Here is a 19,991-nt window from a genome sequence, read left to right on the forward strand (position 1 = left end):
TTTAACCGCCTAGGAGGGGTCACGTGGTTGTGTAATGGATGTCTATCTTCTGTCAGTTGTTTCAGACGCTCTGTCCAACTTGCAACAGTTCTCCTGATGTCTGGGGCAGCGATGCCAGGAAGTTGGTAGATGTTGTTGATGTCCGTATATCGGAGGCAACCTGGTTAACAATTAAACACTCTTGACCCTTGCCATTCGCATTGGGACTTCCCAAAGTTGGGACACATTGGTCATTATCCCTCTGTCAACTTCATTACCATGAGCTGCACTGGTTTGGAAAGATGTTTGTCCACCTCGTACTCATTCACCACTGTCTACACACAAGGTCGAGGCTCCACGTAACCAGAGATAAGCCTGACACACAAGGCAAACACACACACACTGACCAGCAGCACTCAAATTGTAAATTTGGCCGAAGATAGACACAAAATGCTGGATGGAGTAACTCAGCGGGACAGGCAGCACCTCTGGAGAGAATTGCATAGGTGACGTTTCGGGTCGGGACCCTTCTTGCCCTCATTGCTCCAGTGGGCGTTGAAACTATGGGAGAGAGGCGTTTCAACTGGTAAACGGCACATTGGGCTTGAACTCGTGAGGGAGTGGGCGAGTGAGGATGATATTGAACTCTCTGAACCAGTCTGAGCAAGGGTCTCGACCCGGAAACGTCACCCATTCCTTCTCTCCAGTGATGCTGCCTGTCTTTATCTTTAAGAGCCCTATCTAGCTCTCTCTTGAAAGTACCCAGAGAACCTGCCTCAACTGAGGCAGAGAATTCCACAGACTCACAACTCTTTGTGTGGAAAAGGTGTTCTCTGGATACTTTCAAGAGAGAGCTAGATAGGGCTATTAAAGATAGCGGAGTCAGGGGATACGGGGAGAAGGCAGGAACGGGATACTGATTGGGGATGATCAGCCATGATCACATTGAATGGCAGTACTGGCTCGAAGGGCCGAATGGCCTACTCCTGCACCTATTGCCTATTGTCTTTGGAATGTGGGAGAAAAGCGAAGATCTCGGAGAAAACCCACGCAGATCACGGGGAGAGCTCGTACATACAGCACCTGTAGTCAGGTTGAACGCGGGTCTCCGGCGCTGCATTCGCTGCAAAGCAGCAACTCTACCGCTGTGCTAACGTGACCGTCACAATTTCACGCTAATATCTTTTTTACCAAAAGGAAGTGGGATTTAAGGATGGCGCTGGAAAACAGAATCACTTATCAACAACTGTCCATGTTATTCTGCCTCTGGCTATGGAACCGACTGGGGTAAATGTGACAGAAAACGGGGTCAGTGGTACAGAGGTTTATAGTCAGCATCCAGACAGCGACACATCTGTGGGGAGAAAACTCATTTTGGCCGCACTTAAAACCCCAATAGTCTTTGCACCGGGGGGCTTGGCATCCGGTCAGCAAGGCTGTTGGTGAGGTACGGCGCACAGCTGGTGTGGTTTGGGGCTCAATATTCCACCCACCACCGGCGTGAGATCGAGTTCGGTTCCTCCGGGTGGAACGAGCAAGTCAAACTTCTGGAGCAACGTAACGAAGAACAGGAACAGCTCCACCTTGGCCAACGTCTCCCCAGGGCAGACTCTGCGACCTGCGAAAAGCAACAGTTAAAGAGTCACAGAGTGATACAGTGTGGAATCACCCTTGCCCACACCGGCCAACAATGTCCCAGCTACACTAGTCCCACCTGCCTGCGCTTGGTCCATATCCCTCCAAACCAGTCCTATCCATGTACCTGTCTAACTGTCTCTGGAGTATTGTGTGCAGTTTTGATCCCCTAATTTGAGGTAGAACATTCTTGCTATTGAGGGAGTGCATCGTAGGTTTACCAGGTTAATTCCCGGGATGGCGGGACTGTCACACGCTAAGAGAATGGAGCAGCTGGGTTTGTACACTCTGGAGTTTAGAAGGTTTAGAGGAGATCTCGTTGAAACATATAAGATCATCCCCAATCAGTACCCCGTTCCTGCCTTCTCCCCATATCCACTGACTCCACTATCTTTAAGAGCCCAATCTAGCTCTCTCTTGAAAGTATTCAGAGAACCGGCCTCCACCGCCCTCTGAAGCAGAAAATTCCACAGACTCACAACTCTCTGTGTGAAGAAGTGTTTCATCGTCTCCCTTCTAAATGGCTTACCCCTTATTCTTAAACTGTGGCCCCTGGTTCTGGAATCCCCCAACATCGGGAACATGTTTCCTGCTTCTAGCGTGTCCAACCCCTTAACAATCTTATATGTTTCAATGAGATAACCTCTCATCCTTCTAAACTCCAGAGTGTACAAGCCCAGCCGCTCCATTCTCTCAGCATATAATCCAGTCCCGCCATCCCGGGAATTAACCTGGTGAACCTACGCTGCACTCCCTCAATAGCAAGAATGTCCTTCCTCAAATTAGGGGACCAAAACTGTACACAATACTCCAGGTGTGGTCTCACTAGGGCCCTGTACAAATGCAGAAGGACCTCTTTGCTCCTATATTCGATTCCTCTTGTTATAAAGGCCAACATGCCATTCGCTTTCTTCACTGCCTGCTGTACCTGCATGCTTACTTTCATAGGCTGATGTACAAGGACCCCCAGATCCCGTTGTACTTCCCATTTTCCCAACTTGCTGCCATTTAGATGGTAATCTGCCTTTCTGTTTTTGCTACCAACGTGGATAACCTCACATTTATCTACATTAAACTGCATCTGCCATGCATCTGCCCACTCCCCCAACCTGTCTAAGTCACCCTGCATTCTCATAGCATCCTCCTCACAGTTCACACTGCCACCCAGCTGTGTGTCATCTGCAAATTTGCTAATGTTACTGAAATTAGCAAGAATGTCCGTCCTCAAATTAGGGGACCAAAACTGCACACAACACTCCAGCTGTGGTCTCACTAGGGCCCATTCCTTCTCCCCAGAATGCCGCCTGTCCCGCCGAGGTACTCCAGCATTTTGTGTCTATCCCCAGAACCAACCAGCATCTGCAGTTCCTTCCTGTACAGTTTCTATGGACACATTAACATGTTTAGTCAGACGTAGGCGCTCGGAACATGCAGGGAAGATCACAGCGGAGAAAGGAAGGGAAAGATACGCTGGATTTGGTGAAAGGAATCCAGCACAGATGGTAAATAACGTCGGATTACTTGGCTGACAAGTCTGTTTCTGAGCTGAAAGCTCCATGTAATTCAACATAATGCCTCCATCAAGAGAAGACAGACAAAGCCCAGGAACGAAGTGTCAGACAGAGAGAATAATGTATTCCAAGACACGCAGAACAAACAGCAGGGAGGTACACAAATTGCTGGAGGAACTCAGCGGGTGCAGCAGCATCTATGGAGCGAAGGAAATAGGCGACGCTTCGGGCCGAAACCCTTCTTCAAACAGCAGGGAGCGTTTGAGCGCCTTTCACGTGTATTTATAGACCATTATCCACTGTGGAAGAGCCACGTATTCGGAACCGCTGAATGTAAACCTTTCAAAGTAAGGGGCTGGCAATCAGAAAGACTAATGGAAGAGTTGCCAATATCTCGAAGGGGTGGAAGTTTCGTGGGACGACTTCAACTGCGCATAAATCCACTTAAGGAAGGACATTATTGCCATAGAGGGAGTGCAGAGAAGGTTCACCAGGCTGATTCCTGGGATATCAGGATTGTCTTATGAAGAAAGACTGGATAGACTTGGTTTATACTCTCTAGAATTTAGGAGATTGAGAGGGGATCTTATAGAAACTTACAAAATTCTTAAGGGGTTGGACAGGCTAGATGCAGGAAGATTGCTCCCGATGTTGGGGAAGTCCAGGACAAGGGGTCACAGCTTAAGGATAAGGGGGGAATCCTTTAAAACCGAGATGAGAAGAACCTTTTTCACACAGAGAGTGGTGAATCTCTGGAACTCTCTGCCACAGAGGGTAGTCGAGGCTAGTTCATTGGCTATATTTAAGAGGGAGTTAGATGTGGCCCTTGTGGCTAAGGGGATCAGAGGGTATGGAGAGAAGGCAGGTACGGGATACTGAGTTGGATAATCAGCCATGATCATATTGAATGGCGGTGCAGGCTCGAAGGGCCGATTGGCCTACTCCTGCACCTAATTTCTATGTTTCTATGTTTCTATGTTAAAGGATCCTCAACAGTTTCTTCTTCCCAGGCCGCATCTTCCCATCTACACCCCCTTTCCACAGAGACCGTTCCCTCCGCAACTACCTGGTCAACTCGTCCCTTCCCACCCAAACCACCCAGGTACCTTTCCCCTGGAGATGCAGCACCTGGCCATTTACCTCCTCCTCTTGACTCCGCCCAAGGACCCCGACAGTCTTTCCAGGTGAGGCAGAGATTCACTCACACCTCCTCCAACCTCATCAACTGTATCCTCTGTTCCAGGTGTGGACTCCTGTATATCGGCGAGACCGAGCGTTTCGCTGTACACCTCCTCCGCTCAGTCCGCCTAAACACTCCCCCTCCCTCAACACTTTAACTCCCCCTCCCATTCCCAATCTGACCTTTCCGTCCTGGGCCTCCTCCATTGTCAGAGTGATGCCCAGCGCAAATTGGAGGAGCAGCACCTCATATTTCGCCTGGATAGTTTACACCCCAACAGTATGAACATTGACTTCTCCAACTTCAGATAGCCCTTGCTGTCCCTCTCTCTCCGTCACCTCCCCCTTCCCAGTTCTCCCACCAGTCTTTCTGCCTCCGACTACATTCTATCTCTGTACCCGCCCACTCATAAAAACATAGAAATTAGGTGCAGGAGTAGGCCATTCGGCCCTTAGAGCCTGCACCGCCATTCAATATGATCATGGCAGGTTACTATCTAAATTGTGTCAAGTTGGGAATAGTACAACGGGATCTGGGGGTCCTTGTTCATCCGTCAATGAAAGTAAGCATGCAAGTACAGCACTCCCCTGACATCAGTCTGAAGAAGGGTCTCGAACTGAAACATCACCTATTCCTTCGCTCCATAGATGCTGCCTCACCCGTTGAGTTTCTCCGGCATTTTTGTCTACCTTCTATCTCTGTTTCTCATAGTTGTATCTACTTCCATCACAATGACAACCTTGCAATCCTTGTTTGTGGTCAATTTCCCAGGTGAGTTACCTATGGAGAAGGGGATGAAGGCGTCCCTCTTCACAAACTTTCCGGCAGCATCCAAGAAGTGTCCTGGGTTGAACTCGTCCGGCGTCTCCCATTGGGATTTATCGTAGAGCACGGAGGCCAGTAAAGGAATGACGTAGGTTCCCTGTGGAAAAACGCACAGGATTCACCCAGCAACCTGGGGGCACACCTGTTGGCTGCCAAGATGCCTGTCTCGGCCGGAAACCAAATACAATATTTCACATAAAGTATTAATCACTTAGGTAGCAAAACAGGAAGGCAGATTACTATCTAAATGGTGTCAAGTTGGGAAAAGGGGAAGTACAACGGGATCTGGGGGTCCTTGTTCATCCGTCAATGAAAGTAAGCATGCAAGTACAGCAGGCAGTGAAGAAAGCGAATGGCATGTTGGCCTTCATAACAAGAGGAGTTGAGTATAGGAGCAAAGAGGTCCTCCTGTAGTTGTACAGGGCCCTAGTGAGACCGCACCTGGAGTATTGTGTGCAGCGTAGGTTTACAAGGTTAATTCCTGGGATGGCGGGATTGTCAAATGCTGAGATAATGAAGCGGGTGGGCTTGTACGCTCTGGAGTTCAGAAGGATGAGAGGATATCTTATTGAATTTAGAAGGATGAGAGGGTATCCCTAGTCGGTGAGGATTTGGTGGGCCGAAGGGCCTGTATCTGCGTTGTAAGAATAAGGGAGAGGCCATTTAGGACTGAGATGAGGAAAAAACATGTTTTCACCCAGAGAGCTGTGAATCTGTGGAATTCTCTGCCACAGAAGGCAGTGGGGGCCAATTCATTGGATGTTTTCAAGAGAGAGTTAGATTTTGCTCTTGGGGCTAACGGAATCAAGGGATATGGGGAGAAAGTAGGAATGGGGTACTGATTTTAGATGATGATCATATTGAATGGCGGTGCTGGCTCGAAGGGCCGAATGGCCTCCTCCTGCACCAACTTTTCTATGTTTCTATCTCAAGTTCAAGTTCCAACTTATTGTCACATGCAACAATTAAGGTACAGTGATATTTGAGTTGAAGTAAATCAAAGTAAACTCGAAAGACGTACAGGTTTGTCGGTTATTTGGCTTGGTATAAATATAAAATGTCCCGAGTGGGTGATAATGTGTGCGGATCACTGGTCGATGCGGACTCGGTGCCTATTTCTGCGCTGTATCTCTAAAACTAAAAACCAAAATAAGGAGGTAGTTGGAACTCTATGACACTAATTCACAACAAAGATTTACACCACGGCTCTGTGTTGGATGCCCACCTTAGGGAGGAAGTAGCCTTGAAAGTTAAGGTCAACGGTGGTGGACCTGGGGATGCCCAGCGGGGCGATGTTGGCAAACCGCTGGACCTCGTGAATGACCGCGTACGTGTAGGGCATGTGATTACGGTCTTCCATTCTGGGCGATCGCTCCGACCCGATCACTTGGTCGATTTCTTCCTGAACCTTCCCTACAAGAGCAAAGGTGTTAAAGCTTCTTAGTTTTAGTTTGAGGGTATACAGCGCAGAAACTGGCCCTTCAGCCCACCGAGTCCGCGCCGACCAGCAATCGCCCTGTACAACTACGCTACCCTACACTATACACGCGTGAGACCACGCCTGGAGTATTGTGCGCAGTTTTGGTCTCCAAATTTGAGGAAGGACTTTCTTGTTATTGAAGGAGTGCAGCGTAGGTTCACCAGATTAATTCCCGGGATTGAGGGACTGTCATGTGTTGATAGAATGGAGTGGCTGGGCTTGTATACTCTGGGATTTAGAAGGATGAGAGGGTATCTTGGTGAAACATTTAAGATTATTATGGGTTTGGACAGGCTATATGCAGGAAACATGCTCCCGATGTTGGAGGAGTCCAGAACCAGGGGCCACAGTTTAAGAATAAGGGGTAAGCCAGTGGGAGAACTGGGAAGGGGAAGGAGATGGAATGAGGGAAAGCAATGGCTATCTAAAGTTAGAGAAGTCAATGTTCATACTGCTGGAGTGTAAACAACCCAAGCGAAATATGAGGTGCTGCTCCTCCAGTTTGTGCTGGGCCTCACTCTGACAATGGAGGAGGCCCAGGACAGAAAGGTCAGATTGGGAATGGGAGGGGGAGTTCCCAATCTAATTCCCAATTTGACCTTTCTATCTTTGTCCCGCCCCCTCCCCTGACATCAGTCTGAAGAAGGGTCTCGACCCGAAACGTCGTCCATTTCTTCTCTCCAGGGATACTACCTGTCCCATTGAGTTACTCCAGCATTTTGTGTCCACCTTCGAGTGTGTGTGTGTGTGTGTGTGTGTGTGTGTGTGTGTGTGTGTGTGTGTGTGTGTGTGTGTGTGTGTGTGTGTTGTCAGCCCGGACTCGGTGGGCCGAAGGGTCTGTTTCTGCGCTGTACCTCTAAACTAAACTAAGCTAGCAAAGGGGCTGAGGAATAGTTAAAGGAGTTTAACACAGACTAGACTAAGTGCAGACCCGTTGGGTCTGCTCCACCAACACAATATTCCCCCAACACAACCCGTTACCCCAATGCAATATTCCACCACTTACGCATAGCCCCCAACTACAGGCGCAGCTCATTATCCCTCATCCCACAGCATTCCCTCCCCCTCCTCTTCACCCCCCCTCTTCTTTCCCCTCCACTAATCCAGCCCTCTACTTTCCCCTCCACTAATCCATCGCTCACCTCTCCCTCCTTCTCCTCTCCCCTACCCTCAGTAACTCCCTCCCTCCATAACCCCTCCCCACCCTATCCCCCTCCTATCTCTCTATCCCTCACTGCCCTCATCTCCTTCTGTTCCCCACTCCCTACCTCCACCACTTCTCTCCCTTTATTCCCCGTCCTCCCCCACCCTCCCTCCTCACCTCCTCCCACTTTACACCCTCTCCCTCCCTACCCCCTCCACTCCCTCAATCCCCCCACTCTCCCTCCGCACCTCCCCAGGATCTTTCCCCTCTCCCTCTCCTTTCCCCTATCCTCAGTCACTCCCTCCCTCCCTCCACAACTCATGCGCGGTTTTTAAGATATTTTAAAACTTAATAACTTTTAAAATATACCATCGATTGGGACAAAACTTGTAGCCTTTGCAGCACAGGAGAGTGGCGAGTAAGGTGGCGAAACATCGTAGCTCTATCAGGTACCGTTTTTGCGCAAATAGAAAAAAAATGCAAAACCGTAAGAGCACAAGATGAGAGTACAACCGTCGGGGTCTGGGAATGGCTGAGGTCTCCCCTTACTCTGGATGTCAGGGTATTTCATCATGATGAACATGGCCCATCGTATGGTGGTTGCCGCGGTACCCATCCCAGCGATGAAGAGATCGCTCGTGGTGATCAGGAGATTCTTCTCATGGAAGTACGTGTCCGGGTTTCCCGACTCCTTGGGGAAAGAAAATCATACAACAATCACGGGGTCACAGGGAGAACGTGCAAGCTCCGGATAAGCAGCACCCGTAGTCAGGATCGAACCCGGGTCTCCGGCGCTGCGAGGGGACAACTGTACCACTACACCACCACGCTGCCCCAACCACATCTGTAATTGTGTTGGAAGGAAATGCAGATGCTGGTTTAAACCGAAGATAGACGCAAAAAGCCGGAGTAACTCAGCGGGTCGGACAGCATCTCCGGAGAAAATAAATAGGTGAAGTTTCGGGTCAAGACCCTTCTTCAGACGCATGGGAAATGGGAACGAGAGATATTAGAGAGGCATAGAACAACTGAATGAATGATAGGCAAAAAAGTAACGGATTAGGGACACCATAGACAATAGACAATAGGTGCAGGAGTAGGCCATTCGGCCCTTCGAGCCAGCACCGCCATTCTATGTGATCATGGCTGATCATCCACAATCAGTACCCCGTTCCTGCCTTCTCCCCATATCCCTGACTCCGCTACCTTTAAGAGCCCTATCTAGCTCTCTCTTGAACGTATCCAGAGAACCTTCCTCCACCGCCCTCTGAGACAGAGAATTCCACAGACTCACAACTCTCTGGGTGTAAAAGTGTTTCCTCATCTCCGTTCTAAATGGCTTACCCGATATTCTTAAACTGTGGCCCCTGCTTCTGGACTCCCCCAACGTCGGGAACATGTTACCTGCCTCAGCCATGTTCACATTGAATGGCGGTGCTGGCTCGAAGGGCTGAATGGCCTAATCCTGCACCTGTTGTCTATTGTCTATGACACGTGATTTATTGCCTGCCATCCCGGGTGGGATGGGGATGGGATCCATGTGTACACGTGATAGCTGTGGCCCGCCATCCGCTCACGGACATGCGTCCTGGCCCCCTATGCAGAACATTGTTGCTGACCCCCTGGTCTACGCCATATGTGGTTGCATCCTTACCTCTTGCTGCTTCACAAAGTAGGTGTCGATGAAGCTCCTGATGTCGTTTTCGTTCAGCTCCTGGTGTTTGGCTTTTATGATGTCCTGCAGGCAGGTCTTCAGCTTCATGAAGTGCGTGCAGATCTCCTTGTGGCTCCCGGGTAGGAACCTCAGAAGGGGGTAGGCGTTGTACACCTGCCAAGTATTAAACTGGATCAGTAACAATAGACAATAGACAATAGATAATAGGTGCAGGAGTAGGCCATTCGGCCCTTCGAGCCAGCACCGCCATTCAAAGTGATCACAGCTGATCATCCACAGTAAGTACCCCGTTCCTGCCTTCTCCCCATATCCTCTGACTCCGCTATCTTTAAGAGCCCTATCTAGCTCTCTCTTGAAAGTATCCAGAGAACCGGCTTCCACCGCCCTCTGAGGCAGAGAATTCCACAGACTCACGACTTTCTGTGAGAAAAAGTGTTTCCTCATCTCCGTTCTAAATGGCTTACCCCTTATTCTTAAACTGTGGCCCCTGGTTCTGGACCCCCCCAACATCGGGAACATGTTTCCTGCCACTTACTTTTCGCCTGATGGGAGCGGGGAGAAGAGGGAGTGGCCAAGGTGCGACTCATCCTTGATGATGCTGCTGGCCTTGACGAGGCAGCGTGAGGTGTAGATGGAGTCAATAGAAGGGAGGTTGGCTTGTGTGATGGTCTGGGCTGCGTGCACATAATTCACAGCATTTTCTTGCGGTCACGGATGGGGCTGTCCCCAAACCAAGCTGTGATGTATGCTGACAAAATGCTTCATGCGGCGCATCTGTAGAAGCTGGTGGGAGTTTTAGCGGACATTCCAAACTTCCTAAGCCCACTAGGGAAGTAGAGGTTAGACAAAAATGCTGGAGAAACTCAGCGGGCGAGGCAGCATCTATGGAGTGAAGGAATATGTGACGTTTCGGGTCGAGACCCTTCTTCAGACTGATGTGGGGGGGGGGGGGGGGGCGGGAAGTAGAAAGGAAGAGTCGGAGACAGTGGGCTGTGGGAGAACTAGGAAGGGAAGGGGAGGGGAAGGAGGGAGAAAGCAGGGACTACCTGAAATTGGAGAAGTCAATGTTCATACCGCTGGGGTGTAAACTACCCAAGCGATATATGAGGTGTTGCTCCTCCAATTTGCGGTGGGACTCACTCTGGCCATGGAGGAGGCCCAGGACAGAAAGGTCAGATGACATGCAGGAGTCGTCGATGGAGGAGATCCTAAGTAGAGGTGTGGGGTGGGGGGGGGGGGGGGTTAGGGGTTAGAGGGGGGGGGGCTCAGTGACGACGTTTCAATGAACCTTACCAACCACCACAACCGGGAGAGGAAAGCAGCAGAAATTACCTGGACCATGGGGCTACCCAGCAGCCGAAAGCTTTCGTGGACCAGGTTTCCTATGTTGAGGAAGGCCTTGTCTTCGTAATCGAACCTCTCCCCAAACACGATGGAACAGATGACGTTGGCCGTGGCAAAGTTTGTAATGATGTCTGTGTTGAACGGCTGCTCTGAAAACATAAAGACACAGAGGCGAAGGTGGACAAAAATGCTGGAGAAACTCAGCGGGTGAGGCAGCATCTATGGAGCGAAGGAAATAGGCAATGTTTTGGTTCGATGTGATCATGGCTGATCATCCACAATCAGTACCCCGTTCCTGCCTTCTCCCCATATCCCTTGACTCCGCTATCTTTAAGAGCCCTATATAGCTCTCTCTTGAAAGTATCCAGAGAATTGGCCTCCACCGCCCACTGAGGCAGAGAATTCCACAGACTCACAACTCTCTGTGAGAAAAAGTGTTTCCTCATCTCCGTTCTAAATGGCTTACTCCTTATTCTTAAACTTTGGCCCCTGGTTCTGGACTCCCTAAACATCGGGAACATGGACACATTTATCTGTTTTGTAGTAAATGCCTACTATGTTCTGTGTGCTTAAGCAAAGCAAGAATTTCATTGTCCTATACAGGGACACATGACAATAAACTCACTTGAACTTGAACTTGAACATGTTTCCTGCCTCTAGCGTGTCCAATCCCTTAACAATCTTGTATGTTTCAATAAGAACCCCTCTCATCCTTCTAAACTCCAAAGTATACAAGCCCAGCTGCTCCATTCTCTCAGCATATGACAGTCCCGCCATCCCGTTCCCACTTCTGAAGAAGGTTTTTCTCCCTGAAACATTACATTTCTGTTTCTCTTTCAATGACTGTTGAGCATTTTCAATAGTTTCTGTTATTTTTTTAATTCACTACTTTCGACTTTAGAGATACAACGGAGAAACAGGCCCTTCGGCCCACCGAGTCCGTACCAACCTGCGATCACCGCCTACACTAGCACTATCCTACACACTAGGGACAATTTACTTTTTACAGAAGGCAATTATACTATTTACACCCCAGCAGTATGAACATCGACCTCTCTAACTTCAAGCAACCCTTGCTTTCCCTCTCTCTGGCCAGGCTTACGTTCTCGGACTACATTTTATCTCCGTTTGCTTTGTTGTTACCTTCTCCCAGCTAACACTGATCTATTCTACATTTTCCTTGAGCTCCTTCCTCTTTGCCCTGTTTTCACACCTTACACTTCCTTATGGTAGATAAGGTAGATAAAAATGCTGGAGAAACTCAGCGGGTGAGGCAGCATCTCCGTTAGACCAGACCACACCTACAACAGGAGGCAGCATCAACGGAGTCAAGGAATAGGTGATGTTTCGGGTCGAGACCATTCTTCAGAATGATGTGGGGGGGGGGGGGCGGGAAGAAGAAAGGAAGAGGCGGAGGCAGTGGGCTGTGGGGGAGCTGGGAAGGGGAGGGGAAGGAGGGAGAAAGCAGGGACTACCTGAAATTGGAGAAGTCGATGTTCATACCGCTGGGTTGTAAACTACCCAAGCGAAATATGAGGTGCTGCTCCTCCAATTTACGGTGGGACTCACTCTGGCCATGGAGGAGGCCCAGGCCAGAAAGGTCGGATTCGGAATGGGAGGGGGAGTTGAAGTGCTGAGCCACCGGGAGATCAGGTTGGTTATTGCGAACTGAGTGGAGGTGTTGGGCGAAGCGTTCGCCAAGCCTGCCCTTTACTATCCATCTTATCTGATCTTACTCCTTACCTATCTATCTCCATCACCCCCCCCCCCCCCCCCCAATGTAGGCCTGAAGAATGGTCTCGACCCCAAACGTCACCCATTCCTTCTCTCCAGAGATGCTGCCTGTCCCGCTGAGTTACTCCAGCATTTTGTGTCCACCTTCAACCTACAAAGCTGCACGTCTTTGGAATGTGGGAGGAAAACCGGAGTAAACGCACGCAGGTCAGATCAAGTCAAGAGGGATTTATCGTCAAATGTCCCAGATAGAACAAGGAAATTCTTACCTGCTGCAGCACAACAGAAAATGTAATCATAAAAAATAATATAATGAAAACTCGGGGGGGGAAAAAAACAAATAATAATAATAATAATAATAATAATAATAATAATAATAATAATAATAATAATAATAATAATAATAATAATAATAATAATAATAATAATAAATTATTTAAGTAGGTTGAATTATTTTAGGTTAAATTATTTTAATTTATTATTATTATAATAATAATAATTATTATTATTATTATTATTATTATTGTTATTGTTATTGTTATTGTTATTATTATTATAATAGTCTATAAACTCCGTGCAGACAGCACCCGTAGTCAGGATCGAACCTGGGTCTCTGGCGCTGTGAGGCAGCAACTCCACCGCTGCGCCACCGTGCCGCCCCAATGTGGAGTTGTAATCTCTACACAAGGAAAGAGAACTGAGAGGGTGGATCGATAGTGGGTGGTGTGTTTGGTACATTAAGGAGGAACCACGGAGACAGAACTGTCTGATACGTTGCATCATAGCATCTTGTAAAGCAACATTCAGCAAGCCTGCAGACTGACCTTTGTACGATCTAATCTTTTCCACCAAGAAGCCGGCCTCCTCCAGTATTTTCTCCTCGATGGACCTCTTGCCCATCCCAAAGTCTCGTAGGGTGGACAGCATGAACCTTCGCATCTGCTTCCACGCCTCTCCGTTAGACCAGACCACACCTACAACAGGAGGCAAATTAAGTGGTGTCAAGTTGGGAAAAGGGGAAGTACAACGGGATCTGGGGGTCCTTGTTCATCAGTCAATGAAAGTAAGCATGCAGGTACAGCAGGCAGTGAAGAAAACCAATGGCGTGTTGGCCTTTATAACAAAAGTCAAGTCAAGTCAAGTTAATTTTATTTCTATAGCATATTTAAAAAACAACTCTCGTTGGCCAAAGTGCTTTACATTGGTGGAGGTACTAACGTTATACAACAGTGGTTCATAGATTAAGTACATACATAAATACATACATATATCCCTCATTCAGAGGACCTCAAGAAAGGCTTGAGAGTAAAGATGAGTTTTAGTCTCGACTTAAAGGAGTCGATGGAGGGGGCAGTTCTGATGGGAAGAGGGATGCTGTTCCACAGTCTAGGAGCTGCAACCGCAAAGGTGCAGTCGCCCTTGAGCTTATGCCTAGACCGCGGGAAGAGAAGTTGAGTATAGGAGCAAAGAGGTCCTTCTGCAGTTGTACAGGGCCCTAGTGAGACCTGGAGTATTGTGTGCAGTTTTGGTCCCGTAATTTGAGGAAGGACATTCTTGCTATTGAGGGAGTGTAGCGCAGGTTTACAAGGTTAATTCCCGGGATGGCGGGACTGTCATATGCTTCTTCTTGCATATGGCGTGCACAGCCTAAAGTTGAAGGACAACTTGTTCTATTTGGTCTTATTTGATTGCGCACGCCGGGTTGATTGCATTCGTCCAAACAGGGTGGACCACGTGAAGGTTGCAATCTCCCATCCCTGTCATATGCTGAGAGAATGGAGCAGCTGGGCTCGTACACTCTGGAGTTTAGAAGGATGAGAGGTGATCTTATTGAAACATAAGATTATTTAGAGCTTGGACACGCTAGAGGGCGGAAACACGTTCCCGATGTTGGTGGAGTCCAGAACCAGGGGCCACTGTTTAAGAATAAGGGGTAAGCCGTTTAGAACGGAGATGAGGAAACACTTTTTCACACAGAGTTGTGAGTCTGTGGAATTCTCTGCCTCAGAGGGCGGTTCTCTGGATACTTTCTAAAGAGAATTAGATAGAGCTCTTAAAGATAGCGGAGTCAGGGGATATGGGGAGAAGGCAGGAACGGGGTGTGATTGGGGATGATCAGCCATGATCACATTGAATGGCGGTGCTGGCTCGAAGGGCCGAATGGCCTCCTCCTGCACCTATTGCCTATTGCCTGGACCGCCGAAGAGCCGAGATAACGGCCCGCAAAATCGGCCTTGGAAGTCGGCTATGGGAACGGATCCGCCGGCTCCGGCCGGGTCGCAGTTCCAGATCCCCGAACGCAGGGGGGGGGCAAATCCGACCCGCCGATCGGCCGCGAAAGTCCCGATGAGGTCAAGATCGGCCGACTCACCCGGCCTGGGTGCCACCTTGGAGGGGGGGGGGGGGGGGGGTGAGGAGATTTCAAGTGCACTCTCCGTGGCCGGATAATCGGTGGTGGACCGGCACACGGGAATACATGGCGGATAGTTACCAGATCCTTCTTTGAGGACGTTCATGATTGGGACATCGGGTCTCCCGAGGAACTCGTCAGCATGGTTGATGAGGGCGTTCCTCACCGTTTGGTAGCCGGCCAACACCACCACCTTCTCGGGGCCAAGTCTCACAGAGTACACCGTGCCATACTTCTCCGACAGCTGGAAGTCAAGGGGAAAGCCTGCGTTCATCGCTTTGCATCAGATCATAAGTCATAGGAGCAGAATGAGGCCATTCGGCCCATCAAGTCTACTCCGCCATTCAATCGTGGCTGATCTACCTCTACCTCTGCCTCCCAACCTTGTTTGTTTTTATGTGAATGGGTTCGACCAGCCCCGACGTGGGGTTCGATCGCGTCGCGCGGGGGAGCTGACATCCCCCCCGATGCAGGAGCTGATGGCCTCGACACAGAGGGCCCGAATGCCACCGGCTATGGGAGTCAAGATCATCCCGTCAACGGAGGACCGAGGCCCATGACCGAGGAAGAACAAAGGGGGGAGACTTGAACTTTATTTCTCCTTCCATCACAGTGAGGAATGAGTAGGAGTCACTGTGGTGGATGTTCATGTTAAAATGTGTTTTGAGTGATCTGTTGCTTTTAATTGTATGACTGACCTGGCCAATGAAATTCCTCGTATGTTGCAAAATATACTTGGCAAATAAAGTGTGATTCTGATGTATATATGTATGTGTGTATATGTATACACAGACACAGACACAGACACAGACACAGACACAGACACAGACCCACACAGACCCACACAGACCCACACAGACCCACACAGACCCAAACACCCACACACCCACACACCCACACACACACACACACACACACACACAAGGTAGACACAAAATGTTGGAGTAACTCAGCGGGTGAGGCAGCATCTCTGGGGAGAAGGAATGGGCGACATTTCGGGTCAGGTCAAGGTCAAAGGTCAAAAACTTTATTTGCCATTTGTGCTTACACACATAGGAACTCTTGTGCGGCTATTCAGAGAGTCAAGTTAAGTTAAAAATTAAAATTTAAAATTTAAAATTATTTTTTAAAAGACACACAGAAGACACATAGAGCATTGTAACTTGCACAAACCCTATATCAGGACATCAGTTCGTTTTGTTGTGTTTTGGCCAAGAGTCTCACTGTCTTAAAAAAGCGTGTTCTATTTGTGGTCCGAGACCCTTCTTCGGTCTTGACCCGAAACGTCGCCCAACCAGAAGAAGGGTCTCGACCCAAAAGGTTCCCCATTCCTTCTCTCCAGAGATGTTGCCTCAACCGCTGAGTTACTCCAGCATTTTGTGTCTGCCTTCGATTTAAAACATCTGCAGTTCTTTCTTATGTACACACACACACATATATACACACACACATATACACACCCACATATATATATATATATATACATACACATATATACACACACATATATACACATACACACATATATTTCCACATACATATATACACACACATATACACAAACGCACATATATACACACACACGCACACACATATACATATTCATACACACATACACACACACACATATATATACATACATATATATACACACATATATACACGCACCCACACACATGTATACACACACATATATATACACGCACACACACACACACATATATACACATATACACACACACACATATACACACACACATATCCACACACACACACACACACACATATATACACACACACAAACACACGTAGATACACACACACACGTGTATACACACACACACACACACAGTTATATATATCGACACTAATTTTTTTTTCATTTATTATATTGTCTGTTGAATATTATTTTTGCATATTCTGTTGTGCTGCTGTAAGTAAGAATCACATTGTTCTGTCTCTGGGACATATGACAAAAAAAACTCTTGTCTCCTGTGTTCTCCCCGAAACCTTTGACACTCTTAAACTAATCAATGACCTATCAATCTCCGCTTTATAAATGCCCAATGTCTTGGCCTCCACACTGCCTGTGGCAATTTATTCCACAGATTCACCACCCCGAAAAAAAATCCTCCTCATCTCCTTTCTAAAGGTACGTCCTTTAATTCAAAGGCTCTGCACTCCGGTTCAGGACTCTCCCACTAGTGGAAACATCCTCCCCACATCCACTCTACCAGCCCTTTCACTGTCCGGTAAGTTTGAATTAGGTCCCTACTCATCCCTCCAAATTCCAGCAGGCCCAGTGCCATCAAACGCTCATCATACGTTAACCCAAACGTCCCCAGGATCATTCTCATAAACCTCCTCTGGACCCTCTCCGACATCTTGAGGAACCGGGTCCTGGTGTGGACTCCCACAAGTTTCCCACCAGGCTACCATATAACCATATAACCATATAACAATTACAGCACGGAAACAGGCCATCTCGGCCCTACAAGTCCGTGCCGAACAACTTTTTTCCCTTAGTCCCACCTGCCTGCACTCATACCATAACCCTCCATTCCCTTCTCATCCATATGCCTATCCAATTTATTTTTAAATGATGCCAACGAACCTGCCGCCACCACTTCCACTGGAAGCTCATTCCACACCGCTACCACTCTCTGAGTAAAGAAGTTCCCCCTCATGTTACCCCTAAACTTCTGTCTCTTAATTCTGAAGTCATGTCCTCTTGTTTGATGAAGTCATGTCCTCTTGTTTGTCCTCAGGGCTCAACAGGAGATACCTTCCCACCCAAACTACCCCTACCCCAGATACATTCCCCTGCAACCGCAGGAGATGCAACACCCGTCCCTTAACTCCCCCCTCGACTCCATCCAAGGACCCCGATAGTATTTCCAGATGAGGCAGAGGTTCACCTGCACCTCCTCCAACCTCATCAACTGTATCCGCTGTTCCAGATGTCAACTTCTCTACATCGGCGAGATCAAGCGCAGGGTCGGCGATCGTTTCGCTGAACACCTCCGCTCAGTCCGCCTAAACCTACCCGATCTCCCGCACTTCAACTACCCCTCCCATTCCCAATCCGACCTTTCTGTCCTGGGCCTCCTCCATTGTCAGAGTGAACCCCAGCGCAAATTGGAGGATCAGCACCTCATATTTCACTTGGGTAGTTTACACCCCAGCGGTATGAACATTGACTTCTCTAACTTCAGATAGTCCTTGCTTTCACTCTCTCCCCATCACCTCCCCCTTCCCAGTTCTCCCACTAATCCCACTGTCTCTGACTACATTCTACTATCTCTGTCTCGCCCACTCCCCTGACATCAGTCTGAAGAACTGTTTAAGAAGGAACTACAGATGCTGGAAAAATCGAAGATAAACAAAAATGCTGGAGAAACTCAGCGAGTGAGGCAGCATCTATGGAGCGAAGGAATAGGTGACGTTTCGGGTCTCGACCCTTCATCAGTCTAAGGAAGGGTCTCGACCGCAACCTTGGCGTGATCTTTGATTCCACCCTCTCCCCTGAGCCTCACATCCGCCATGTCATTAAAACCTCCTTCTTTCACCTCCGGAACATCGCCAAAATCAGACCCTCTCTCACACCTCCCGCCGCTGAAAGACTCATCCATGCCTTCATCTCCTCCCGACTGGACTACTGCAACTCACTTCTCCTTGGCATCAGCTCCAGTCCCCCTCCCTTTTCATCTGTGCTTGAATTGCCTCATATTGTATTTTGAATTGAATTATGTCTTTAATTTGTGTACTAGTCATGTCTCTACTATTTATTTCATTCCGCTTACATGTTTTTCCTCTCTACTTGCTAAATTTTTGTAAGGTGTCCTTGAGACTCTTGAAAGGCGCCCATAAATAAAATGTATTATTATTATTATTATTATTATTATTATTATTATCTTACCTCCACCAGAGACTTGTAGAGTCTTTTCAGATCCAACTGGTGCAAGTTCCCAATTATCGGCAGGGGTCTTGGCCCAGGAGGGTAGTTGAGCTGCGAGTTGCTTCTAAATCCAATGAGGAGGTACACAAGAAGGATCCCGACAAGGGCATAACCCAGCAGTGTGGTGACGAGACTGGATGAAAGCAAATCAAAGACAGCCATTGTGGGAAGAAGTTAAAGTTACTGTTTGTTGATTACTCAAATTGATCTATTAATTCCAATTGGCTGGGCAGGTAACAAAATCTCCTGCACGTATATCTCAAGGTTCGATACTCGACTGGCTCTTTAAGTCTCTTCCCAAACAGTCACACTCCCGGGAATAAAAGCCGTGACATGTTGTCAGCACAGATTCCGATCTCTCTGCCTCTTCGGAAGGAGGTTCGTTGGACTCTGACCCGCGAATGGGTCGCAGCCCCTCCTCCGGCTGAGAGCGGGTCAGTTACGCCACACGGTGACACGCACACAGATGTCCATCGGGTCAATGTTGCCGACTGGCCCGCTCCAGACTGCAGGCTCTGAGCATTTACCTCGGCTGCTCCTCTCATTATTTTGTTCACCTCTACAAGATCACCCCACAGCCCTCTGCACCCCGAGGGCCTGAGCTATAGGGAGAGATTGAGGAGGCTTGGAGTCTGTTCCTTCGACTGCAGGAAGATGAGGGGTGATCTCGTGGAGGTGCACAAAACCAGGAGAGAAATGGATAGGGTCGATAGACAATAGGTGCAGGAGTAGGCCATTCAGCCCTTCGAGCCAGCATCGCCATTCATTGTGATCATGGCTGATCATCCCTAATCAGTATCCAGTTCCTGCCTTACAATAGACAATAGGTGCAGGAGAAGGCCATTCGGCCCTTCAAGCCAGCATCCCCATTCAATGTGATCATGGCTGATCATCCCCAATCAGTACCCCGTTCCTGCCTTCTCCCCATATCCTCTGACTCCGCTATCTTTAAGAGCCCTATCAAGCTCTCTCTTGAAAACATCCAGAGGACCGGCCTCCACCGCCCACTGAGGCAGAGAATTCCACAGACTCACAACTCTCTGTGTGAAGAAGTGTTCTTATTCTTATTCTGGGACGACAGATGGCACAATGGGCTAAGTGTTCGGCTGGCAACCG

At 48.5% G+C, this 19,991-nt stretch overlaps 1 protein-coding gene across 1 annotated transcript; it reads right to left on the reverse strand.

The window, feature by feature from the left end:
- Nucleotides 1-1,288: 1,288 nt before the first annotated feature.
- On the reverse strand, nt 1,289-19,254 carry LOC116990062 (cytochrome P450 2K1-like). Its single transcript, XM_033047589.1, has 9 exons — nt 18,837-19,254; nt 14,999-15,161; nt 13,332-13,481; nt 10,762-10,922; nt 9,409-9,582; nt 8,304-8,445; nt 6,356-6,543; nt 5,086-5,227; nt 1,289-1,597 (listed from the first exon to the last, which is right to left on the reverse strand). The coding sequence occupies exons 1-9, from the start codon at nt 19,035-19,037 to the stop codon at nt 1,407-1,409; spliced, it is 1,512 nt and encodes a 503-aa protein (XP_032903480.1). The 5' UTR covers nt 19,038-19,254; the 3' UTR covers nt 1,289-1,406.
- Nucleotides 19,255-19,991: the final 737 nt, after the last annotated feature.

Source organism: Amblyraja radiata, chromosome 30 (assembly GCF_010909765.2).
Source record: "Amblyraja radiata isolate CabotCenter1 chromosome 30, sAmbRad1.1.pri, whole genome shotgun sequence".
Lineage (NCBI taxonomy): Eukaryota > Metazoa > Chordata > Chondrichthyes > Rajiformes > Rajidae > Amblyraja > Amblyraja radiata.